The 27,743-nt window shown below is 36.9% G+C and overlaps 1 protein-coding gene and 1 long non-coding RNA gene across 8 annotated transcripts; both read left to right on the top strand.

Moving 5' to 3' along the window:
- Positions 1–10,741: 10,741 nt before the first annotated feature.
- On the top strand, positions 10,742–12,226 carry LOC110908292 (mannose/glucose-specific lectin). 2 transcript variants are annotated; one of them, XM_035982684.1, is made up of 4 exons: positions 10,742–10,771; positions 10,859–11,109; positions 11,181–11,621; positions 11,707–12,226. In XM_035982684.1, exons 2-4 carry the CDS (start codon positions 11,026–11,028, stop codon positions 11,956–11,958), a joined length of 777 nt encoding a protein of 258 aa, XP_035838577.1. In that variant the 5' UTR covers positions 10,742–10,771; positions 10,859–11,025; the 3' UTR covers positions 11,959–12,226. The 2 variants fall into 2 exon arrangements, with proteins under 2 accessions (XP_035838577.1, XP_022008904.1); XM_022153212.2 differs by having other exon boundaries at positions 10,752–10,771; positions 10,851–11,109.
- Positions 12,227–22,313: 10,087 nt separating this feature from the next.
- On the top strand, positions 22,314–26,706 carry LOC110908291. 6 transcript variants are annotated; one of them, XR_002574462.2, is made up of 12 exons: positions 22,316–22,505; positions 22,703–22,826; positions 22,920–22,960; positions 23,246–23,308; positions 23,577–23,604; positions 23,708–23,740; positions 23,810–23,873; positions 24,687–24,786; positions 24,870–24,974; positions 25,070–25,137; positions 25,375–25,964; positions 26,208–26,706. It is a non-coding gene; the product is annotated as an uncharacterized LOC110908291 (long non-coding RNA). The 6 variants fall into 6 exon arrangements; XR_002574463.2 differs by having other exon boundaries at positions 23,533–23,604; XR_004878492.1 differs by having other exon boundaries at positions 22,314–22,505; positions 23,246–23,604.
- Positions 26,707–27,743: the final 1,037 nt, after the last annotated feature.

Genomic DNA, 27,743 nt, shown 5'->3' with positions numbered 1-27,743 from the left:
GAAAGCTACCAATTCAAAGTTATTATCCCTAGGGTACCACAGACCGGTGTCAGGGTACGCCTTCAAATAACGAAAAATCCTTTTGACAGCAGCAAGATGTGAGGCCTTCGGGTTAACTTGATATCTGGCAAGCAAGCACGTTGGGTACATTATGTCTGGCCTTGATGCTGTGAGGTACATAAGAGATCCGATCATAGCGCGATAGTTTGAGGGGCTAACAGTTTCTCCCTTCAAGTCAGGAGTGATTCCGTGATTTGTTGGCAATGGGGTACCAATGGGCGTTGCATCAGACATCTGGAACCGGCTCAAGATGTCACCAACATATTTAGTCTGATGGATGAATATCCCAGACTCTGTTTGTTGTACTTGTAGGCCCAAGAAGAAGGTCATTTCCCCCATAGCACTCATCTCGAATTTATCCTGCATAATGCGCTCGAATTCCCTACACAACACATCATTAGTAGAACCAAAAATAATATCATCAACGTATACCTGTACCAGAAGAAGATCTCCATCTTGTTCTTTGATGAAGAGGGTACAGTCGATAAGACCTCTTCGAAAACCGTTCTCCAGCAGATAGTGAGATAAGGTTGCATACCAAGCTTGCGGTGCTTGATGAAGACCATAAAGAGCTTTGTTGAGCAACCAAACCCGATCGGGATGGATAGGATCTTCAAAACCTGGAGGCTGTTCGACGTACACCTCTTCTTCAACCACACCATGTAAAAATGCACTTTTCACGTCCATCTGATAAACCTTGAATCCTTTGAAGGATGCATAGGCTAGAAAGATTCGAATTGCTTCGAGACGTGCCACTGGTGCATAGACTTCGTTGTAGTCGATCCCTTCAATCTGACGAAAACCTTGAACGACTAAACATGCTTTGTTTCGGATAACAACTCCACGGTCATCCTTTTTGCATTTGAAAACCCAACGGGTACCAATCTTCTTGTATCCAGCAGGTTTCTCTACTAGTTTCCAGACACCCAGCTTCTAGAATTGTTGCAGTTCTTCCTGCATTGCTTCAACCCAAGCGTTATCCTTCAAAGCTTCTTTCCACGTTCTTGGTTCTTCCTGTGAGACATAGCACGCGAAGGACCAGTCGTTTTGTTGCCCGGATTCTCGAATAGCTGCATACAAGCCTGCATTGTTGTTGTTTCGCAACATGTTTCTTGTTTGAACGCCACTTTGCACATTTCCAATGATGTTTTGTTGAGCATGGGTATTATGAATCCTTGTCTCTGGATTATCTGGAACTGGAACATTTATACCCAGGTTGTTGAGGTTAAGATCAACAACCAATTCAAGGCTCGGAATTGACGAAGAGGATGATGCAGTAGCCTCAGCTGTTCTATGGGCATCCACTGGAGGAGTACCCTCTGAAGTACCATGAACTGCTGTTGTAGGAGCTTCCTGATCTGCATCTAGAAATTCATCATCCTCTGAAGATTCGTTCAATTCATTTGCATCATGAAAATCCTCATTGTTGAGAGTATTATTGTTCACCGAAGAAGATGGTTCTTGATTAACAAGAATTGGACGAACCACCGGTGAAACTGTTGCATTGTCACTCTTGAAAAACATCCTAGCCGCAGCATTTTCTTCAACGGCTTCAACATTGATCGAATTGAAGAAGTCATCATACTCGAACATCCAAGGTTGACCCGGATTTTTGACTGGCAAGGTGTGCCGTTGTACTCTGACCTCAGACCATTCCTCGATCCTTTTAGTCTCTAGATTCCAGACTCGTAAGTTAGGGGTGGCATACCCAAGAAAGTATCCATTAATTGCTTTTGCCCCAAACTTTCCATTAGGATCGATGATTGTGCATGGAGCTCCAAACGGTTCGAGATAAGACAAATCTGGTTTCCGTTTTTGAAGAAGCTCAAAGCAGGTCTTGTTGTGCCTTTTGACTGTAAGGACTCTGTTCAATGTGTAACATGCAGAGGCCACAGCTTCAGTCCAGAATGGAATGGGCAACTGCGACTCTACCAACATTGTCCTAGCAGTCTCGATCAATGTGCGGTTCTTACGTTCAGCGACACCATTCTGTTGAGGAGTATAAGCTGCACTAAATTCATGAAGAATACCTTTTGAAGTGCAGAACTCCGTCATGGAATGATTTTTAAATTCAGTACCATTGTCGCTACGTATTCGCCTAACCTTCAACTTATACAAATTCTCAATCTGAATGATCAAGTTTTTGATAATACCAAAGGTTTCACTCTTGTGTGCCATGAACGCAACCCAAGAAAATCTTGAATAATCATCAGTAACCACGAGGCAGTATTGATCACCCCGAATACTCTTGTGCTTGACAGGACCGAACAAATCCATGTGCAAGCGTTCAAGAGGAACTGCCACCGTGTTGATCTTCTTTGTAGGGTGCTTCTTCTTCGTTTGCTTTCCTTTCTGGCACGAAACACAGACGTCTTGAAGATGGAAATTTTTGAGGGAACACCATTCACCAATTCATTTGAAACCAAATGATTCATTTTGCGTAAGTGAATGTGACCCATTCGTCTGTGCCAAGAGATAGTGTCTTTTTCTGTGGCTTTGGAAACGAAACAAGTTGCTTGTGCAGACGTAGTAATAGCTTGGCTCATGTCAAGGACGTACAAATCATTTATCCTTGGAGCCGACAAGAGAATCCATTCTTTTGGAATTTTGAAGCCGGGTTTCAGCACATAACATCCATTAGCATCAAAGTGTACTGAGAACTGCTTGTCACAGATTTGAGAAACACTGAGAAGATTGTGATCAAGTTGTTGCACAAAATTGATCTTGTCAAAGCTGACAATCCCGTTAGATATCATTCCTTCACCCGTTATATATCCACCTTTTATCTCCAGCAAAAGCAACATAACCTCCTCTAATAGATTTAACGTCGTAGAGAAGCTTCATGTCGCCTGTCATGTGCCTGGATGCCCCACTATCAACAATCCAATGACTACTGATAGTTCCTCCTGAAGCACCCTGCACATGAACTCAAATGAATTAGTTGGAGATGGGGACCCAAGCCATTGTGGTCTTGGGTCTTCCATTTTCATCAATGACAATAACTTCTTGTCTTTGATGGTTGGTGAATTGTGATGGTCCCCCTGATTCAGTAACCGATTTAGGTTTCCATGTCTGTTTTGTTTTACCAGTGTCTTTCTTTAAAACTTTAACTTCTTGATTGTTTGAAGTTGTAGAATTGTCTGGTTTTACAGCAACAGATTGTTTTTGAACCACATCGATTTTAATTGCTTTTTCAATTTTCTTGACCTGTTGCCTTTTCTGTTTCTTTTCCCTTTCTTTTACAAGTCGGGGATCTTGTTTTGTGGAAACAGTTGGCTTATGGTCAGTTTTGCCACGGGGATCATCAACCTTTCCTTTTTGTTTATGAAGATATGGACAATTACGAATAATATGTCCAATGGTTCCACATTCAAAACATGATCTTCGTTCTACAAACCCCGAAGTATCATGTGATAAATTAGCCGATGATGTTGAACTTTGTGAACCCGAGGTACTAGGCTTTGAACTGCTTGGTTCATTTCTTTTCTCGACAATAGTTTTCTTGACAAAATCTAAGTTAGATTGGTTTTCAAACTTTTCAATTTTGTCTGTTCCCGTCGATTTCACAAAGTTAACATTTTTCTTCTTCTTTTGGTTCGGCTTCTTTTGGACTTGAGCCGGTGATTTTCCTTTGGTCTTGGTGTGATTTTGCTGTTTTGGCACTGTTGGTAATTTCTTGTTGCCAAATTGTTTTCGAATTTCAGCCTTTGGAATAGGAGGACACTGTGTAACTGTAACACGTGGTCCTGTCTTTCCCAAAAACTTACTTGTCGAATTTTCAAAGACTTTGCAGATTAAGGATTGATTAACATTCTTAATGGGAAAATCTTTGTCTGAGTAAATTTTATCGTCACCAACTAGAGTGTACAGCAAATTCACACTCTCCGGCTCTTCTGCAGATGAAGACTCAGTTGCAACAGTCTTAGCGGGTTGTACAGGGGGATCACATAGAATGTGATTCTCAAGAGGTATGTCCTCATTTTTGGCTACCGCATCAGACTTTGCTGGGACAGTATCATCAGATTCATCATCAGACGAATCAGCATCCTCAATCACAACTGGAGGATCTTGATTCTGTTCAGCACTTACAAATGTATCTGCTGACACATCTGAATCTGAGGATACTTCCTTTTGGTATCCGAGCCCTGCAGCAAACTCCTTAACATCTAGAGGAACAGACGGTTCAAAGAATACCCTGTCCTCTTCATCAGGCATGGCATCATAATTATGTCTCACTGGTGGTGGACACTTCTTGTAGCCTATGCATGTGACATCTCTCTTTTCCTTCTGAACATCAATGATGTGATCTAACACATAGCTAGAGCTCAAATAACTGTCTAGCTTGAGTTGGATCGCATCACTTTCGGTTTTCACACAAGCCATCTCTTTTTGCATAATCTCAAGGCGAGATATATACAAATTAATATCGGTTTGTTTTCTTGAAACCATTTTAGTCAGTTCAGTTTTATCTTTCTTTAATGTTTCAATTACTGACTTAAATTCTTTTTCATGGTTTTCATAAAACATGTTGGCTTCTGTGCATTTTGAGAGATCCACAGTCAACTTCTGATTGTGGATGAATGTCACATCATACTTTTCTTGCAAAGCGTCATGCTTACTTTGCAAGTCACTCAAATTCTCATTCACAGTAGTATGTTTGTCTTGCAAGTCAAACAAACTAGCTTGTAAAGCATCATGTTTGCCTTGCAACTCAGACATACTTTTCTCCATTTCAGCATATCTAGCATGCAGCCTAGTACATTCATCACAATTAACAGCAGTGGGTTCATCGACATATACCTGACTTGATGAACCGTCGACATTAGCCATAAATGCTGAATGGAGAGAAGACGAAGTATAAGCAGCTTGATCCACCAGAAAAGATCTTCTTTGAGTTTCTGCTGCAGCTTCCTCCAAAAGTCCATCAAAGTCAGCATCATCCGAAACATTAGATGTCTCACCCACATGATCATCACCAGAATTGGATGATTCTTCATCGACACTCCTGCTGTACCCAGAAGAATCTTCATCTTCCGATGATTCACCACCACTGGCAGAAGATTCTCCACCACTGGTGTGAACTAACTTCTTCACAACCTGAGCAAAACATGCTGTTCCATCGGGAGCATCACCACCCAACTGGATTGACCAGTCACAACCTTCATCCACCTGAACTGCAAGTGCCCGGTTGGTTTGGTTGTTGACGGGTACCAATGTACGATCATTGTTTCTGTTTTGCTGGTTGCCTTGGTTTCTGAAGGGGTTTTGATTCCCGTGCTGGGCTGGCTTTGTGCATTCCCGTTTAAAGTGACCCCGTTCACCACAGTTGAAGCACTTAACAGCTTGTTTATCGAACCCATACTTGGTGTCTCTTTTACTTTCCAAGCTGGTTCTTCCAGTACTCTCCATCCAATCCTTTGCTCTTCTCACAGCACTCGCAAAGGCCCACTTGATGTCCATCAAGTCCATCTCTTCTTTATCAATCTGCCGGTAGTCTTCTTGTGTCAGATTAATATTGCCAATCTGACCTTCTATCAACCCACAGTACGCGCTCACTACAGTGTTAAGTAGCTCCATGTGTTCCTTAGCTATTTCTACACTGACTTTAGAAAAGCTTGAAGTGTCGAGCTGTACAGTACTTGGCTTTGATTGTTGACCTGCAGATGATGTTCCTCCATAACATGCACGTTGTTGTTGAGCAGGAGGCGGAGGTGGAGGTGGTTGTATTGGATTTCCGTACATATCTGTGGTGGGAGGTGGCTTAACAGGAACTTGCACAGGGTTGCCATACATATCCGTGCTAGTAACAAACGCTGTTTGAAGTGGAGCATGTGGACCGGTTCTTGCAGACGAAGAATTGGAAGTTCCACAGTACATTTCAGGATTTTGTGGCAATGGAACTCTCTTCGCCTTTAATGTTTCCTCCTGATCCTTGTCTTCCAGAAGCTGCACGAAGTCGTTGATATTTGTAGTTTTCAACACTCCGTTATACTTCAGGATTTCCAAGAAGCTACTCCATTGGGGAGGCAAAGCATCAGCAAACTTTTTCACCACTTCTGCTTGAGTTGTCGTCACACCAAAATTATTCAACTCAGTAAGCAAATGATAAAACCGACTTGTCATGTCTCCCAAAGACTCCTTATCTAAGCACGTGAAACAGTCGAATTCTTTCTTAAGCAGATCATGACGCAATTGACGTGTTGCTTCATTTCCTACTCCCCTGGTTTTCAAACCATCCCACAGCTTCTTTGTAGTCTTGAAGCTGACAAATTGGTGATAGATGTCTTTGCTTAACGCCTGAGTGAGAATGGCGTAGGCTTTCTTCTCCAGATCATATATTTTCTTTTGATCCTCTAGAAGATCGGCAAAACTAGCAGTTGTTGAAGCAGCGACTTCGATAGCTTGATCAAAATCTGTGGTGAAACGTATCCACAGCTCTGTATTCTGGCCCAAAACATATGTACGGAAACGATCAGCCCAACCTGGATACTCGTTTAAATGCATCAGCTTCGGAGGTCGATTCAAACTTCCTGTTTCGCTTTCGCTCAGTAAAATACTTTGGATACTCGGAGTTTGATTCGAGACTAACGCCCACTGATTTCCCTGAGAAGATGTCGATACCGGAGACTCGGCCCATGAAGGCGATAGACTTGTAGACGTGTATTTTCCAATGTCTGGCGCCGGTGTACCCCACCATGAAGGAGTGACACCTGAACTTGTATATTTACCACTGTCTGGGGCAGGATTCCACCAACTCGGATTCATGATTGATATGCAAAATAAATGCTAAGTGAACAATCCGAAGGATAACACAACCGAAGGATCCTGGTCGAAAGATCTGAAATCACAGAAACTTGTTAACAATAAACTGACCACAATCGAAAGATCGACTATTGTTCGAAGGATCAACAGTACTCGAAAGGTCACTGTTGTATCTCGAACAATGGTTTCGAAAGATTCACAAGCTCGAAGGATTCACTATTTGAAAGATCCTTATCTTTCGAGTATATATCCTTATCTTTCGTATAGCTGACTTTCGAAAGATCACACTAGTTCGAATGATCAACAGTGTTCGAAAGATCACTGTTGACTTTCAAGCACTGGCTTCGAAAGATTCAAAATCTCGAAAGATTCACACTTGAAAGATCCTTATCTTTCGAGATAAATCCCTATCTTTCGGACACTTATCTTTCAAATAGATTCCTTAATCGAAGGATATGTTTCAGACTTCGAAGGATGGGTCGAAGGATGATAGTCTTTCGAGCCTTCCTTGATCGAAAGATGGTCGAAAGATGATCTTTCGATGTCGAAAGATATCTTTCGAGAGAGTCTGACACACTGACGCTGATGTGACAGGTTGGTGAAAAAGGTGAGAGGTAGGTAAGGTCAACTTTCGGCAAAGAGTATGGCAGGCTGACAACTTTCCCACCAACTAAGATTTTGAAAGATAATTTGCCCAAAAAGGAAACCTTATCCTAAAACCAGTCACCGGAGCTTTAACCGGAATTTTCGCCGGAAAACACAAAGTCACTTAAAACAAGTTTTCAAGTTACCCAACCCACTTATGAACACTCCCGGTAAGTTTAAAACACGTTTTCCAGTTTAAAAGTGTAGAAAAACCAACAAAAACGGGTGTTAAACCAAGTGTTCAAACACACACCAAGAACTTGAATAACCCGGTTTTAAACAAGGTAAAGAGCCAAGCTCTGATACCACTTGTAGGTCCCTTTTCGCGGAGGATAACGAACCTAAACCTTGTTATACAAACCCACTAGCGAGTGCGGAATCCAAGCTAGCAAGCAAACCGGGATAAAGCAAGTATAAACACAACACACACGGGTTCACCGATTAACACAACTTGTATTAATGCAAATGAAGGTTTCGGTTACAAGCACAATGTTTACAAACCTAACTTGTAAACTCTCAAAGTGTGTGTGTGAGTTCCGGACAGAATGCTTTCAAAGAAACTCTCTATCTCTCGGTATCTTTCTGTCTGTGCATCTCTAACAAGTCTAATGAACTCAACACAATGCATGGGTATTTATACCCATACACAGTAGGTCTTGTCCGAAGGATCCGATAGATGGTCCGAAGGATCATCTATCGATGACATGATGTTCGAATGATCAGCAATGACCTCGAAGGATGATCCTTCGAGGTCTAACAATCGAAGCATATCTTTCGAGTACCTCGAAGGATCAACAGTATCCTTCGAGGAGCTATCCTTCGAGACAGACAACTACTTTCTAACTGTTTGACCAAGTCAAACCGGAGGGTGGTTGACTTGGTCAACTTACAGACTTAGAACATCGTTTATATACAGACCGAATACAGACAAAGTACAGACACAAGACAACTACTTTCTAACTGTTTGACCAAGTCAAACCGGAGGGTGGTTGACTTGGTCAACTTACAGACTTAGAACATCGTTTATATACAGACCGAATACAGACAAAGTACAGACACAAGTGCACCAACAAGTTTTTTTTTTAATTATTTTTATACTTTATAAATTGAACCTACTTAGTGTTTTGTGTGCAAATTTTAAACAACTTACTGATAATTTCTAATAAAATTTAACCAAGAACAATATATTATTGCACCACATGTGTTTGTGTATGACGATTTTTTTTTTTTTTTGCTGTGATTAACCAAATATGTATTATGTATAAATAATAGTATTTAAATAATTGTCGAGCTCATACAGCATACATATGTATTAAAATGTATTGTGTATAAATATTAGTATTTTATTTTCGTAGAACTTTGGGGAAAACAAAGTGGATGTCCTTAAAATGAGTGGCCTTTTGAACTTGATCATCACGAGCTGATGGGGTGATATACTGTCTCTTCTTCACCACTAGAGGTAGTGAACATTTCTAAGAATCTAGTTATAAATATAACATTAACCAAAGCTATTATCGATACGATAGATAAATGTATATTCAACGCTATAACTATTACAATTATTAATAACAACACTATATACAATTATTTTTAAAACTATTATTACTGCTAGTGTTGCTGTAACTACTAATACGACAACTATTATTATTATTATTATTATTATTATTATTATTATTATTATTATTATTATTATTATTTATTATTTATTATTATTATTATTATTATTATTATTGTTATTATTATTTGTAACATATTTATTATTATTTTATTTATTAACGGCCAACGGAATAAAAGCTTGGCGATATAGGGTTACCCAATGGTAAAAGATAACTACATACGCCAGTGACGACTGACAGCGCTGTGTAGCACAAACCCACCAGCACCATTTTTTTGGAAAACCGGCCCACTACGATAAAATCTGGTTGGGATTGGATTTTAACTTAAGACTTCTGGCGTTAAACCCAAATTTTCACCTATACCACATCGGATATTTGTAAAGTTTTCATGATAATCATTTCTTAAATTTTATTAGATATTAATACCATTATTATCACAATTATATGTACAAAAGTATTATAACTAAGACTATAACTATTATAACCATTTCTATAAGTATCACCATCATAGTTTTTATTATAATTAAAATAAAAAATATGGGTTCCATATATATTTTATCATAATTATAATCACTACAATCAGTATTAAATTAAAATTCTGTATAAAACATAACTAAAAATAACAAGCATTTCCCAAATAGAACCTTACTAGGTTTGTACAATGACCTTACTAGGTTTGTAAAGCGACTTTTAGGTTTAATGGCCCCTCACCTTGAGAAATTAATATCTAACAAATATATAGTCAAATAAGTCGTATGGTAACGGGTAATAGCTAATAAGAACAAAAATTTTATTAAAAATAAAATAAAATACTGTAACACAAATGGTGTAAAGAATCCGCGACTTGATATACCAATGTGTGGGTTTATATATGTTGGCAAACACCATCACTTATTTTCGAACCAAATTATCAAAGGATAGATTTGTACAACTATTTTAATTTTATGTGGCCAATTGCACAATATATTTGTATAAATAGTCAACTTGTCACATCATCACGCAACAAAGTGATACGCCATTGACGTCTGAGGAATCAACTCATAGGAGCTTGCGAGATTCAGAGTTAAAACAAATTACATATACGATATGTCATTGCTGCCCCAATGAAGCTGCCACAACACAAGATCCGCGTCTTTATACCACTTTGAGATTCTAGAAGTTAAATTCGTTTTTGAGAAACCGGTTTGGATCCGGTTCTCGTAGTTGTTTTAATTATTTTTGTACTTTATAAATTAAACATACTTAATCATCCAAAAATGTATTATGTATAATTATTGATATTTGATTATTTAAGGAGCTCATGCATTGTAGCAAATCCAAATCCGATGTGCCATAATATATATTCCGTTTGGTTGGTGCACGTTGTATTACAATTAATTAAACTATTTATCGAATTCATAAAGAATCTTTTACGGTGTTCCATTTGTTTGCCCCCATGTATATCAATAGGTTTTGAATTCAGTTATGTAGCAACACGTTATATATAAAAAGGTAATGGCATTGAACATGTGAGCTAAAAGACCTTTTTTTTAATTAAAAGCACACAAGGGGGGAATAAGTAATACATCCTCTGTGAATAATTTACTAGATGGTAGGTACCAGTGTTTGCATATAAATGCACGGGACCTTATGCCAGCTTCTTCCACATCAAGACACAGCTAATTTAGATCAAAAGAAGGGCTGAAAAGGTATGACTAATTAGCCAAATTCATGTTATATTTATGTTAAGTTCTGAATCTCTCTCTCTCACTCTTTAATACTATACAGTATGGCAGGAGTACTACAAAACGTGAACATCAAGCAAAGAGCGGGATTTATTCCGGTAGGACTTTGGGGAAAACAAAGCGGAGGTCCTCAGAATGAGTGGTCTTTTGAACTTGATCAAGGCCAGAGGCTGAAAAAGATAATCATTGATCATGGTGATGATGTGATATACTCTCTCATGTTCACCACTGAAGCTGCTGGAGGTGTAGTGAACACTTCTAACAAATTTGGTGGTTGGAATGGTGGACAAACAGTTTCGGAGGTGAACGCATATGTCTTAACTTAATCAACGCGCTTTAAGAAACGTAATAATATACCTTCTTGTTGGCACAGGTGACGCTTGACTCGGACGAGGAAATAGTTGGAATTAAAGGAAGCGTTGGTACTAAAGCTCCGTATACAATAATTTCTTCACTGTCTTTTGTAACGAACAAGACCACCCATGGACCTTTTGGTGGAGCAACCAGTTCTGAGTTCTCCTTACCTTGGGAGAATGGCTCGTTAGTCGGGTTTTACGGCCTTGCTGGCTATTATATTGATGGCATTGGTGTCTATTTGAGACAAATCTTGAAGATCGGAACATGGGGAAAAACTCTTCCTGCAGGTCCGCAAAACAATTGGTCTTTCAAACTTGAGCCAACTTATCACTTGACGAAGATAACCACTGATCATGGCGATCTCATATACTCTCTGATGTTCACCGCACAATACGGAGACTTAACATACACTTCTGAAAAGATGGGTGGTTGGAATGGTGGAGAAAATGTTTCTGAGGTAAAAAGTTGCCGACTTAAACAAGTTAACAGAAACGATACATGCATCATAATGTTTTTAAATCTAATCTTTCATAATTGATCAGATTACATTCGAAGGGGACGAAGAAATTAATGGCATTAGTGGGACAATTGCATTGTCAAGGGGAACTTATGCGGGTCTCACAGTAGTTTCGTCAATATCATTCATGACCAATAAAAAAACCCATGGGCCATTTGGTGACGTAAGAGGGACTCCGTTTACAGTACCATGGAATGCGGGTTCATTCGCTGGATTTTACGGCCTTGCGGGTTATTATATTGATAGCATTGGTGTTTATTTGAAGGCTACAAACTGATGAAGCAGGTAGCGGTTAGTAGACGTTTGAAGAAGCTAGCTGGTTCAAGTTGTGCTGAGTAATCTGGGATTGCAACTCTTTAGCCATATGTTCAGAAAATAAAATAAATAAAGTTTGTTATGTCTTTTGTATTTACCAATATGTTTCCCTTTATCGTTTCCTGTTTAAGTTGTGATGAATAAAAGTAAGACTTGTTCCAGCATTTGGCAAGTGTATCTGTTCGTAAACCCTGATATTCCAACATAAACAACTATGATAGGGACCCTGATCTCTCATCTCATCTTTTCTTAATATTAACTTATGTCTCACACTAGGTTTAGATAACTCCTTATATCGCATGGTTTATTGGTTGATTCCAGTCACCTGAAAGTAGGTATAATTCTACTTGATATCAATGATAAATATTGAGTATTACAATATATATCTAGAGACATATGATAATGATAAATAATCGAAATAGGCTTGATGTCTTGGATCACGTCGAAATAGGAAAGCAATACATCGAAATAGACCACCATGTCTATTTGGATATTCTACCGATAAACATAAAGTATCCTGTTTCGATGTCTCATATATTTTCCTTTGCATTTGTATTTTGTTACGTGAAGAATAATAGTTTAGGGGTATTTTACTAATTATTAGTAGTTTAGGGAGTCTAATGTAATTGTTTGGGTTATTTACTTATTTATGTACGTAATATGAAGGAAGGAAATCAGATTTGAAGTTTGAAATTCTCCTATCTTCTCCAAATATTCTCCTAGTTCTTCTCTTTTAGGGTTTAACCCTATCAAGGGTATCAGAGCCGTTCCGATCTCCGGTCGGAATTACTTTCGATTACCATGACTAACACTCGCAATCAAGAAAGTGACAGCACTCTCAAGGAACATGGCAAGGCAATCTCAAATCTCCTAGAAACCCTAGCCGCCATGTTGAAACAACAAGAACAGTCGATGAAACAACAAGAAGAGATCTTACGAGCACTCAAGGAGCATTCAAGCGGTGGCAGTTTTAGCGGCGGCGGAGGCGGCCCTGATAAAGGGCTATTTAGCGATGATTCGCGGACGGGTACTCGGAAGACAGAAGACATAATTGTTGATGAAAATATTAACAATGATAATTCCATTGTTGCACTACATGAGACAGTGAAAAAGCTCCAGCCCTTCAATGAAGACACCGTTCTTCATAAAGGAAGAAAACATAGAGACACACTTTGCATAATCCGTGCTAATGGCGCTTGCGAAGAACCCAAAACTAGACTATACAATGTTGTTAAGGCTGGCCTACTGGTTCCGAACAGTGATGCGGTTCCTGTTCGTCAAGGTCTTCATGTCAAAGATGGTAGGAAGTTTGATACCCTTCCAGAGGATGATATAATTGACGTTGTTAACAACAATCTTTTTGGTGCCTGTTTAAAGGCAAAGGCGAGTTCCATAAATGATTGGCGCCCACCATGGCGCATCGCTAGGATTTCTCCGATTGCAATCGGAAGGACCGAATGGCGTCCACCCTGGAATGAGTCGACCCAAAAGAACTCATGGATGCTGCATTTTTTTTTCTCTATTTTGTGATTCTTGAGGTCAAGAATCTTTTAGGGGGAAGTATTGTTACGTGAAGGATAATAGTTTAGGGGTATTTTACTAATTATTAGTAGTTTAGGGAGTCTAATGTAATTGTTTGGGTTATTTACTTATTTATGTACGTAATATGAAGGAAGGAAATCAGATTTGAAGTTTGAAATTCTCCTATCTTCTCCAAATATTCTCCTAGTTCTTCTCTTTTAGGGTTTAACCCTATCATATTTCGACGACTATGTATTTTGTTGTCTAGTGTATTTCGATGGCTGCAAAACATTTTCCAAATGATAACTTTGCAGGAATCCGTTCGTGCAAAAATAAATAAAATATTTTATTAGCTTGAATTACTGAAAAATAATACAATTATAACTGAAATAAAAGAAAACAAGAACAGAATTTGCAAACAGAAAAGACGTTCTTGGCTAAGGATCGTGTTAGACACGTGTCCCTTAAAACAAATTTCGAGTCTCCCAGGAGAATTCGTTTGTTTCCAGGATACAACAACCCAAGCACTTGTACTGTCGGTCTTGACTAAAACCCGAAGGTGTACCTCGCTACTTGAAGATGAAGAGAAGATTTTAGTGAGAGAAGATTGTATTAGCTGTAAGTTATCTTTTCTGCAGCAGGGGTAGCATCCTTTTTATACTGCAGATCTCGAGATGAAACTGAAAAAAGAATTAAATGAGAGAATTAAATTGCATTAAATGTCTTCAGTGCACTTTAATTCGGTCATTTAATTCTCAGTCAAAACCGTTGACTCGTCAGTTTCAAATGCTGAAATGTAACTGTCCTGTCATTAATTGCTGGAAGCTTCTTCGCGCGCGCGCAAGACAGACTGGTGCACACTCGCTATCTTGGCTCAATTCCATATTCGCGTAGGTCTGCACGCTCATGCGCGCGTGCCCCATTTTGGCTCAATTCCATACGCGCGTAGGTCGGCACGCTCATGCGCGCGTGCCCCATTTTGGCTCACTTTCATGCGCTACTCATGCGCGCGTGCGCCACTTTGGCTCAATTCCATGCGCGCCTGTGCGCGTGCGCCACGTTACCTGTGAGCCTATACGAGCACGCCACACAGTCGCGCCATATTGGCTCACTTTAGTGCGCCGCGCACGTCACTTTTATAAAAACAATATAAAAATAAAAAAATAAAAGATGGATGTTTTGAAATCAAATTAAGAAAGGGTCACTTGAGCTTTCAGTTCCCCTTGATAGAAGTTTGTTACGGATTCCCAAAAATTTACTTTAGAAAACACCATACGTGATTGTTCCGAATACCGTGTAACACAAATGACCAAAATCGTTCTTTTAAGGCCTAGTACAAAGTTGTTTGTATTTTTGCACAAAGTCGTGGGACCCCATTTTGTGGGCATCATCACATCAAAGACGCAACAGGCGACCATCCGCAATCAAACCTACAACTTTGAACAAAAGAAGGAGGGCGACTATCTGTCATTAAGGTTTAGTATTAAGTAAATACTGGTGATAAGAAATTTATTCCACCAATCACGATGGACCTCTTGGTTTCACCATATCTCCACAAGAATAGTGAAAGTCCTTACACTTAGATTTTGCCACCATGCTAAGGCAAGATTTACCAAACCCAAAGTTCCGTATCATAACATTTGTCCCCTTTTCAAGCAATTAACAAGTTATTACTACATAGACTCAGAAATCATGAATGTTTGACTCAATAAACACAAGGTTGATGATTAGTTTTTAACAATTTGAAAATTCACTTTCAATATGTTAATTAGTACTCAAAGTTTTTCCCACACACACCCGATGTTTATCTATAACCCATTTAGTTAATTCCCCATCAAGAGAATGTTCCCCCTAGGTGACCAAAAGAACTTTAGCCACTCATGGCTTTAAAGATATTCATTAAAAACTTGACTAGATTGTCTAAATCATCACATGATTGAAAATTACTTAATGTTGTTCTTATAATCTTAGGATTACAAAACCAATGTAGAATGGGGTAGAATTAGAGTATAATGTAAGGAAAGGAAAGAACTGAGTAAACAAAATAGAAGGGAAAGCTTGAAATTTATAGGCTGGAAACCGTGCCCTCCAGGCACGACCTGTGCCACATACAGGATATTTGTACTGCAACTGGCACGAGGCGTGGCACTAAGGCACGAGGTATGGTCCCAAGAGATTTTCAAATGTCAAACACAGATCTTTTTGTCTTTTCTGGGAGGGGTTACAAGGCGTACCTAGCTAATTTTGCGACATACTTATATATTTTTGCATGTTTGGCTATGCATCTTCGTTTTGAGCTGGGTTGATTTCTTTTGCTTGTTTGGCTAAGTCTCTCCGTTTTCGCCTTGTCAATTTTGCGACATATCTTATTTTTTTTTCTTGTTTGGCTACATCCTCCGTTTTTTTTTGGCTGGGCTGATTTACCCTGAAAATAAAAAATTAAACTAATTTATGTTATGAATTATTGTATATTTATTATGTGACTATCCACTTGTGTTATGGCTCTCCATATACTTAACTCCCATCTGTCCATATACTTAACTCCCTTCTTGTAAGCCTATAAATAGAGGCATATGTAATCCTTTTTAGACATCAATAAGATATCTATTTTCCCCGATCTCTATTTTTTATCTCTATAATGTTAATAGGTTAGTTGTTACATAACACGTTATCAACACGACGCAACGTGTCCTCTATGGCGTTGTAGCCCTTGGTTTCACCTTCGTTCGGCAGCCTCCATATAAAACGTCATCGTTAATGAACCACTGATGGTGAGGGCCTCACGAGAAGTTATGGGTCTCTTTACCAAACCAGGTAAATCAACTATTCTTATAAACCTTTATGAATCATATGTTACTATTTCCAATATATTCGACTATGTTTTTTTTTTTATTCCTGTCGAATTCATTTTGAGCATTTGGGATGGTTTACGACAAAGTTAAAAAAATAAAAATCCTAACTTTCGGAAGATGACTTTGGTGGGTTGTGACGTTTCATTCATGTATTCCCCATCAATGTATTTTATTAAGTTACTTATTATGAATTTTATTCATTTAAAATGCCATTTAATATTAATTGAACTTAAAGCAATAAACCATTTTCCTTTAACATTTTAAGTTATATATTAATAGAATTGAAAGTTGCGTATAAATTCATGAGTTTTGGATAAGTCATTGAAATGGTTAGTTTGAATATTTTTTTTTTTTTTATAAATCTCTTAGTTGGTACACCATTGGTTGATATAGGATTATAATTATTGTTTTATTATTTTTAAATTAAATAAGAAAATTTTATTTAGTGCACTAATATTATATTTGTTGAAATAAATATATAAATAGAGGTATATAAATTTTGAAATATCTATTATGATTATTATATAAATTCAGATCTGAATACATATACATGTTGTATATGTTATTGAATTGAATATAATTGGAACTCCCCATGAGTATCCTAAAGCAATTGAGTGCTTAAGAGGTTAATTGAAACACCTTATGGATGTAATTATTGTGCACCAATACTCCAATAAACATACATAGAAAATATGTACCTGGTTATTATGGCATCCCAATGTACACATTGTACAAATATGGTACAATATGGATTTTGGATATAAAAGCAAGTGTTCATGATATTTTTGCATATGATATAGATATCTATGTGTTAAAAGGGCAAATTTATGTAGCAAAACTTCTAAAGAGTGAAAGCACATGCATATTTGGATAAGATGGAAAGAATTATCTCATGGATTGATAATGCTAGAAGCATTAATGATGTCAAAACCTCAAGAACGTACTATATGAAGTTGACAAAATACGTATACACTAAATAGTCAAAACTAGTGTTGTACAACTCGAGATAGTCGCATAAAGAGGGATATAAGTTTGATTAAACTAGCCATGTTCTATGAACATTCTACTTTTAAAAGTTCACTATAATCGCAATTTACAGTAATGATGTCTAGGCATCATTGAGAGAAATTGTCGAGCTTTTAGAGGGAGAATTTTTGAATGACCTTGGCACGGTCTAATTATTACTCGAATTGCAGTTCGAGTGTATATGTAATTATATTTTACTAACCCCTCAAGTTTATCTAGAAGATGATGTTTGGATATTTTAGTATGGACATAGTTGAACCTTAAAGTATGTTAAAGGTTGTTAAGTCATTTGTTATAAGAAATGCCTATTATCATCTCCTACCAAAGTAGAGATTCTCATTCTAGAAGTACCATCGTTAAATGCATAAGTGCATTAATATGTTTTGCTAGCTATATATGGTTATAATATCTTTCACTTGAGCTTATTGTCATGATATAACCTTTGTCAAGCGAAGAGACATTGGAATGAGTTCAAATAAATATTTCAGTTGCAGGAATGTAACAAGACACCGTCGTGGACATATGATATTTTTTTTGGAAGGAGTCACCTAAAGTCTCGTTAGAAGATTATACAACATTGCTCAACATAAAGGATTGCACATTAAGGGATCAAGCGACAAATCATTCGCTACAAAAGCTTTATTCGACTTTCAAGGAAGATGGACACATCACTTAAAGGATACATGTTAAAATGAGGGGGAGACTTACTCAAGTTGCACTCTTTTTCCCTTGACTAAGTTTTGTCCCATTGGGTTTTCTTAGTAAGGTTTTTAATGATGCAACACACCTGATCCAAAAGTATAGGGGGAGAAAATATGCGCTGCACTCTTTTTTCCTTAGCTATGGTTTTATCCCACTGGGTTTTCCTAGCGAGGTTTTTAACGAGACAGCATCACCAAGCGTATTATAAGAATAATATATTATTTTGTCACGTGGATAGTCAAGGGGGAGTGTTATGAATTATTGTATATTTATTATGTGACTATCCACTTGTGTTATGGCTCTCCATATACTTAACTCCCATCTCTCCATATACTTAACTCCCATCTTGTAAGCCTATAAATAGAGGCATATGTAATCCTTTTTAGACATCAATAAGATATCTATTTTCCCCAATCTCTATTTTTTTATCTCTATAATGTTAATAGGTTAGTTGTTACACAACAATTTAAGATTATTTCATTTATATTTCAAAGAAAACCATTAAAAAGTAGGTTTAAACTAATTAAAAATGTATATCTATATGCATGTGACTTCACCAAACCATTTTGTGTATCAAACCACCTCCGACCAACACTTGATCATGACTGAGCACTGTTTGACCGACGACCAAAGAGGGTCTCTTCCACAGGCCACCGTCACCGCAACTTTACCATTATCAACCACCACAACCACCACTGAGCTAACACTTCTGACCAGCGGGTATAAAGGGTCTCCGTCGCCACCGGCAACCACCATAAACATCATTGGCTACCATCACAGTCTTCACCTTAACCATTACCACCGTCAAAACCACAAAAAACCACTATTATCACCGACCTATGTTATGGTCAACAATCGAAAGAAAGTGGGAACTATAAGAAAACAGAGTTTCTTCATGTCTCTCGGTACTCATTGGTGTTAGTTTGTACAACTATCGGTGTTGGCCGCGGGATCCACCGTCGCTATTTACCGCTAGAACCACCGTCAAAATTTACACATGATAATGGTATATTCGGAATTTTATATAACGCTGTATTATATTAATATAAACGAAAAAGGGTACTCTATGTCTTTTTTAAAAAAAAGATGAAATAGGTAATCTACATCATTTTATAAAGAAACTAAACCGGTCGAATGTTGTTCAGACGGATCAATACATTAAAAAGATGGTTAAAAGTTAAAATTTAAAAATATTAATAACTTATTATAATATTATGATCTATTATAATATTGAAATAATAAAAATATGAAAAAAAAACTATATGTTATTATAAAAATAAAACTACTGTTCATTAACAATTTTTGGATTAGATTCTGATTATATATATATATATATATAGAAACGGGATCAGGAGAAAACACTCAGAAGTGTGAGAACGGTGAGAACGCATCCTGGCCCAACACGTGCCCCGCGGTATAGAGAAGGGCAGAGGGACTTTTTTGTCTTTTCATTCTTCTTTTTATTTCCCAACGCGGTATAATATTTTATGGCGTATAAGTTTTTTTTGGCGTTAATTGTATTTTTTAAACATTTTGGCGTTGAATTAATTTTTTTGTGTCACATATATAAATTTTTGGCGTTATATCGTTTTCTGGTTATTTTTTTGGCGTTTATGGCGTTTTGTATAATAATTCACTACGAGTCACTATTATTTGCATAAGATAACAATAACACCAATTCTTTTTTTTGGCGTTTAGTGAATTTTTTGGCGTTTAATACCATTTACAAGGTGTTTTGCCAGCAGCTGTTCTCCCAGTTTTCATACTTCTAGCGTTTTGGTGTTTGTAGTTTTTGGCATTTTATATAATAATGTATTTTATTTATAGAGAATTAGATAACAAATCAACATATAACTTGATATCAAAACAATATAAACTGAAAACAAAAATAATAAAAAATGGTAATCTAATTTCTCTTCTGAATCTTCACTGTCATGAGCCTCATCTTCTTGAATTTGTTTTGGCATTTTGAATCTGTTTTGAATACTTTAGCTAGATGCCAACTTTCCTACATAAACCCCGTCTTTTTCAGAAGAAGCTGCTTAGTGGCATCCTGTTTTTTTGGTGTGATATTCTTGTTTGGTGGCATGTCATTGAAGATCATCTCTTGCTTGATGCTATTGGTAATAATGGAGTCCAAAATAGCATTTTACAGTTGTGTTGAACCCTTTCTTCCATGCCTATAATCATCAAGAACAAAGCTCACATGATGACATATCACTATCATCAGTCTCTTTTTCTTAGTCTGTTTTTCTTGAATATTTGTCCATCTCATCCAGCAAAATATCATTGAGTTAACCTCCTCAGAAAAAAGATCCATTTCAGTGAAAGCTTTGACATCTGTGGCGTTCTAAAGGGAGTGGTTTCTAGAGGATATGGCGTTTTTGTGTTTCTCTGGGTGTGATTAATTTCATTGTGTATTGACCCCTCTCTTATAGGAGTTTTTTGGCGCGTAGTTTAGGTGTGATTTTTTATTCTAATAAATGATAGTAATATAGTAACTGTCTTTTCAGTTATTGTTTTTTATATTTACTGTGTTCATCAGCTTTTATCAGCTTTATAGGTTATAGACGTCCCATCTTCTAAGTTTGACGTTTTTTTTAAATGGCCTTATGCAGACCAACATGACAAAATACAATAACGGAGTAAATAAAATATTAAGCAGGAAAAATACTTTTTGTTATTTTTGGCGTTTTGTTAGGGTTAACCATTTTTAGTATTATTTTGGCGTTTTGCTAATAAAGATAGAAATATATCATTTAATTATCTTAAAAAAAAGATTACATAGAAGAAAAAAATAAGAAAAAAAAATTAAAATCCTTCGTCAGAAGGTACTTTATCTGAATAGTATCCATCACTTGTGTCATCTTCTTCCTCCTCGGAGTCTTCATCTTGGTCTTCATCCATGTCATCACATTCACCTTCATCAGCTTCTTGTTCCTGAAGATTCTGAAGCCTCCACCTGAACATGTCTTGCATTAACTCCAATTTTGAGTCTATTTCTGTGTTGGTACAAGTGGTGTTATGCAATTCTTCCATGAAACCCAGTCTCTGCTTTGTCATGATGTTCTCTAGCCAGTATACTTCCTCTTCTCCGCTGTCGTATGTAACCGTCACCATTTCTGTTTCATCATCAAAAAGCCATGATGTCATGACAGAGTCTGGCTTCACATCTCCTTTGATTGGTCCAAATTTGCTGGTTAATGCTTTCATAAGCATATGCATTTCATGGCATTCGTTGTCTAGAGCGATGCCAATGGATAAGATTTGCCTCTGTATCTCTTCTTCCATCTTCAGAATTGCCCTGACCGTCTTAACATACACCCTCCTTCTGTTGTCAAAATGGAGGACGTATCGCCTGATCCAGAGTGTATCTCCACGAAACAATTGTTGCCATTTTTGGCGTTTTGTTTAAGTTGGCGTTTTTGGTTAACGATTTTTTTTTTTTTTTTTTTTTTTTTTGCAGAAAATGGATAGATTGAAGTGATTATGGAAGCTATGTTTTACGTTTGTTTATATAATGATGTTTTTGGTGCGTAATTTAGGAGTGAATTTCTTCTAATAAATGTTAATAACTGAAATTCTGTTATTTGTGTTGTTTCATCTTCCTGTAATATTCAACGCTTTTATTTTTAAATTTTGGCGTCTTTTTAATGGCATTTTATTTTTTTCTTTGGCGTTTTATCATTTGATGGCGTTTTAAATATGAGGGGTAAAAGACCCTTTTACCCTTAATGAAGCGCGTCCACCTAATAATATTGATGTTATTTACGAAAACGCCACCGCGCAATCTAGTCCATGGATTGTTTGTTATCGAACGATCCAATCGTTCTCACCGTTCTCACACTCTTCACCGTTTTCTCCAAATCCCGACCCTATATATATATATATATATATATATATATATATATATATATATATTAATATATGATTGTTACTATTCTTTAAGTTAACTAAAATTGTTAAACTTATTATTACTATAATTTTGTGAATACAAACATTATTGTTATTTTCAAAAGTATAACAATTACTAATATATCTATACTATTATAAAAAGGAGAAGTGATGGACAAGATAGTAATTTTATTTGCGTATAAATTTTGAAGCATTATGTACAATAGAGAGAAGCCATTTTAAAGGGGCTAAAGTTGCAACTTTTCCAAAGTTTTAAGACACCCTAAGGGTGTTTTAGGAATTTCATTCATGGAATAACCCTCAAATTAACTCCAGGCAATTGGAATCGTTTCTTCTCCTCACGACCCTCGATGTCTTTGTTATCATCGTTTGGACTTTGGAGGCCATGAAATAGCGAGAACAAAGAGAAGGAGAACAAAGAGAAGGACAGAGCATAGACCTCTGGTAATTGTTCGTGGAGCCCTAATTTCTTCTCCATCTTCCACCGACTCAGGTAAGTAACTCTATACTCGATCTTCATGTTCTAAACAAATTCATTCTCCATTCAATTCGCATGACCCTTAGAAATCCCCATTTGAGTGTGAGTTTCAAAACCGATTTGTTTACAAATATGCGTTAATTTATTGTTTGTTTGTTTTCTCATCAACTTCGATCTAATCTCCTTATGTATGTGATTTTGTTGTTTGTTAGGGTTTGAGATTTGAGATTTAGGTCAATGGCTCCTTCATCTTCTATAAAACTCTACAAGAACATAAGCCTGGATCGTAAGAAGCATTCTCAGGATCACCACTTTTCCCATTCAAGAATAGAAGGGGTAAGACGCTAACTCTGTCAAGATTAATCAATTGATACCCCTAATCGATTCTTTGAACTGACTCTTTATTTGTTATTCCACTTCCTGACACAGGGGTCAAGAACATCATCGGACAGTTCGTAATTCTAATTCTGGTAAGAAATACTTTACTTGCATAGTTCTTTGTGTGCATCATTTGTTAGTTGTACATTAAAATTAAGATAGTATGTATATGAAGGGTCTCTGACTAAAGCCATCCGTAAAATCAGATTTTTTTTTCATCCTGCTCGTATTTCTTCCATAGCCATTTTTTTCCAAAATCATAACTGATGACAGAAACCCTTTCACCTTTCTTTATGATATGATAAAAAAATGATTTTCACATGATACGATTCATCTTCATGATTTCGGAATATAATTCGCCCATTAATTGTGAGCAGGTACCATTCTCATCTTTCTTCGGTGGTCAGCTTTGTTGTCGCTGGTCATCATCGACCATTAAGGTATGATCGATGTCATTAATTTAATCAATACTTGGTTTACTAACATGTTCGATCGATTAGTATACTTTGATGATTGGATATTCGTTCCTTTTTCATTGCCCTCATATTAGTTTTTTTGATTCTTTTTATGGGAGGTGAGATTGATTTTTTAACTCCATACGGTTTTATACATATTATTTTTTGTATTTCTATCGGAATCACTTTCTAGAGTGAGTTTTTGTTAGATATATGAGCATTCTTAGTGACTCTCTTTTGGATATAAATGTAGCCATGGTGAAGAAGTTGCTATTGAGCTGGTATGACCGTCTTTTCTTTTTGATGATTTTGAAGCTTTTTATTCTTTGAATATTTAATATTTTCATGATAAGTGGAGCAACTAAAGTGTAAAGTGCCAAACAGCCAAAGCTCCGCGCGTAAGGATACATGTTCTAGGTATGTTTTTTATGGGATTTTTATATTCTCATGTGGTTTTGTGGCATCACCATTCTCATGCCATTGCAGGTGCACTATGTATAAGTGATATATTCAGCCATTGTTTGCTATCTAGCGATCTGTTGTTTGTGAGGTAATAGTTCTTGCCCTGACCTTATATCCTTGATCCGTAACTGATCATATGTAAACTGTTTTTATTTGTAACTATCCTTATATGGTTTGTCTTTTTTGAGCATTTGTAACAACCCTTATATGGTTGTTGATACTTTCGTCTTATTCCTTGGTCCCTTTTCAGAAACTTTAAAATAGGCATGATTACCTTTTAGGAAAAGAATGAGGCAAAACCCTTTGATTGAGCTAATTAATTAACCCACCATTTCTTCATTATTCTATTCTTGTATGTCTTCTTGATATTCTTCTTCTCTTTCCTCTATACATTGATTTGCTACGATGACAAGTTGAATTTTGAGGATAAGGCATGGATTAAAACTTTAGCTTTTCAGATCCCACATTGCATTTTTCATTTATATGCATTTTTTGTTATTATCCTCATTTCTCTTTTAGTTATTTCACTTATGAGATTAAAACATAGGAAGTGCATACCTTCTTGTTCTTCCAATCCCAGAGTAGTCATCTTTTTCTCTATGTATCAATGTTTTTTTTTTTGTTATGAGTTTGATCATGAATATTTATATGATTGCTTCGGTTGCACGAAACGTCAAATAACAGTTTATGGACTTTATACATCTTCACCTTTTTTTGTAAATTTGTAATTCTTTAAATTCTAAAACACCTGAGTAATCTTTAGTTTTCATCATATGTGTTCAAAAACAATAACATGACTTATCTTTATTTTTTTTAATGTTTATGATCACAGCCACTCGTGCGTATGCAACTGAATTAACAATTAACATTCGTGCATTCGCTTGTTTTATTCGAAAACCAGGTTGATGAAGATGATTATCTTTGGACACACAACAAGAGCAACATTTTGGCATGGTTACATAAGTCTCTTACCAGAAAATCAGAAATAGCTCAATGTATTGGTGAGTGAATATGTGAATGTTATACAACACCTAGCTCCTATATAGTTTTACCACTCTATGTTTGTTTGTAACATTGCATTTAGCTACTGGTCGGTCGACGAACATGGCTTGGAGGTATCTTTAACCGTACAGGCCCCAAGAGTTCGGGAAGTAACAAATACGTTGATTTTAACTTCACTTCTGTTCAGGTTTGTTCTGTTAGTGTGCTTGCTTTGGTTCAAATATTTGATATTTACATAACTAAATTTTAAAACAGAAATTGCCTGTATACAATTCTGTTCAGGTAGCAGGATATCAGAGGCTGCGAGAACGTACCAAGTACCTTATGACGATACTCGTGTAGAGCATCAGGTATTTACATGTTATTTTATCTCAATTAATAAAATCAAGTAGATGAATTTGGTCATTATACTGTCTTGTTAATCCCATCATGTTGGTTTTATGGTTTTAATGGTAGAAAGCCCTTCACTCTTACAACCAGGGTTCTTCAATTCTTTGTTACTCTAACGGTTCTTTACTAGACAACAATTACAGTGTAGATAAACATGAGTCTTTACCCTGTGTTAATTTTTTTCGTATACACATCAGCGTCTGGATTTGAAGAAGACACGGCTTCAGAGATACTTGATGCATCAAACGAGATCGCACATTTCCTCGCACGGGCAGTTATTGACGATCCCCTCGCTCTATTGAATCTGGCTGATATAAGGAACCAGTTAGCACCAAATTGCAACGGGAGTGAGACAGCTCATGTGGCTCAGTCACTTATAGGAGTGAGAGACTATTGAGGTCTTGGGGTGGTGGGACGGGTAGGTAATGGCATACGTCAAGAAAAAAAATCATAAAATTACTTGAAGAATACGAGAGCGGGGGTGTTGTTGGTGAGGCATGTGAGTGCATCCGCGATCCGGGAATGCTGTTTTTTAACCATGAGGTAGGAACAAGGCGTTGGTGATGGCTATGGAGAAGAATGACAGGATACTGGATTTGTTGCAAGAGTGTTATGGCAAGGGACTGATTACTACTAATCAAATGACAAAAGGGTTTGGTAGGGCTAAATACGGTCTCAATGACCTGGCACTTAATATTCCTGATGCTGATGACAAGTTTAAGGTTCACTATGAGCATGTTGTGGTTAGAGGGTGGTTGGTTCCTGTGTAACTATGACGCATCATAAGGTACACATGCTTTAATATATGTATGTTTCTTGTGTCTATATGTTTGTTTACCTACCAGATGTATAAGAATTGCTGAAAACCAGCATAATGTTCATCTTGAATCCCGATTTTGGATTATAAAGTGGTAACTATATAAATCGAATCCGTACATTGATTTTGACAATCTGTCGATTGAATTTCTCTACAATATTTTTAGATATGCTACAATATGAAAGCAAGATGAAAATTGTTACAAACTTGTAGGTACTAGGTAGCTGGCTCGCTAGACTTGCTTCTTTTGAAGAAGGGTTGTGCAGAAGACAATATTAAACCTTTCTTCAGGTGGACCACCAATACAATAAAAAGCATTTGTATTCTCAAAGTTTTCATCTGCAGTGCAATCGTACTCCCAATTAAAGAGTTACTTATAAACCTTTGTAAAGTGAACTCATTCATACCCAAATTAGCGATATTTACATGTGTTAAAAGGATTGTTGATTCAAGCTCATACGAGAAAGATGTTTTGGAGTCGTAAGCAACTGATGTGAGTGCATGTGAAAAGCTGTCCTAAGAAGCTGGCTCGATCTTGAAATGGCTTAAGTAGGTCGGAACGTATGTCGAAAACAAGAAGCAAGTTTTAGTGACACTATAATTTTCTGTGATATTAGTCCGGATACCCGCCGCAATGCGCGAACATTTTAACTATTATATATACACCCACGCATATATGATTTTTTAATGTTTTAGGTTTAAATTATGTTCTCGGGTCATACTGTCAACTCCGCTGCAACGCGCGGGTTTCCCACTAGTTATTATTAAATACAATCAGTTATTGTTGATATGATTAATACATGTATATTTAATACTATAACTAAATTTATTTTAATAACACTATTTACAACCATTTTTAGTATTACTATTATTATTAAATACAATAAGTGGTCATGTGTAATCATAAAGCCCTTTTGGGGGCGTTATGCGACAAGTGGCGAAACACGTAAGAGAGTGGCTTTATATCAAAAGAGGGTGTAGTGGTAAGGGGGTTATATAACCCCTTCAATTATACATACATATGTATTTATATATATGTGTGTGAGTGGGGGGAAAGATTGTGCAGATGAAAACGCCACCAAGAGGATCACGGGAGCCAAGATATAAACCCCCATAGCGCCCCCTATAATGGTGTTGGGCGGCGCTATGGGGCGCCATAGCCAGAAACGCCGTGAGTGCCGCCCCATTACACAAGGTCTTATTGATATGATTAATACATGTATATTTAAAACTATAACTAAATTTGCTCGTTCTATTCAGCCCGATTGAACAAGACGCCCGGTTCAGATTGGTTTGGTTTGTAAACGAACCGAGCACGAGCAAAGGTCCGCTTAGTTCGGTTGTCTTAATTTATTTTTTAGAATATATATAAACATATTAATAAAATAACTAGAGGCGTACATTAATAATGTTTGATTCATGATCCAAATAGATACCATTTAAATATAGAATTGAAGGCCGATACCAATAGTTCATTGTCCAATAATCCAATGTCCATTTGAATAACTGAGTCAAAATGTCAAAATACTGAAATGTGAAGCGTCTATGGATACTCAAGTGTCAACCAGCCATTCAATTTAGAAGTACATAATCCTAATTAAACCCCGCATCGACCATCATTATTCGTGTCACACCCCCAAAATCCACCTGCGGATAACACCCGCTTCGAGGGCGTGACTGACCAGGATCCAGCCACCAATTATACCGAATACTTAAGTTGATAACAAAAGTAATACTTACTATTCATAA

This window comes from Helianthus annuus, chromosome 14 (assembly GCF_002127325.2).
Source record: "Helianthus annuus cultivar XRQ/B chromosome 14, HanXRQr2.0-SUNRISE, whole genome shotgun sequence".
NCBI classification, from domain to species: Eukaryota; Viridiplantae; Streptophyta; class Magnoliopsida; order Asterales; family Asteraceae; genus Helianthus; species Helianthus annuus.
Note: the sequence above shows the minus strand (reverse complement) of the source record. Positions and strands in the feature narration are given on the sequence as shown.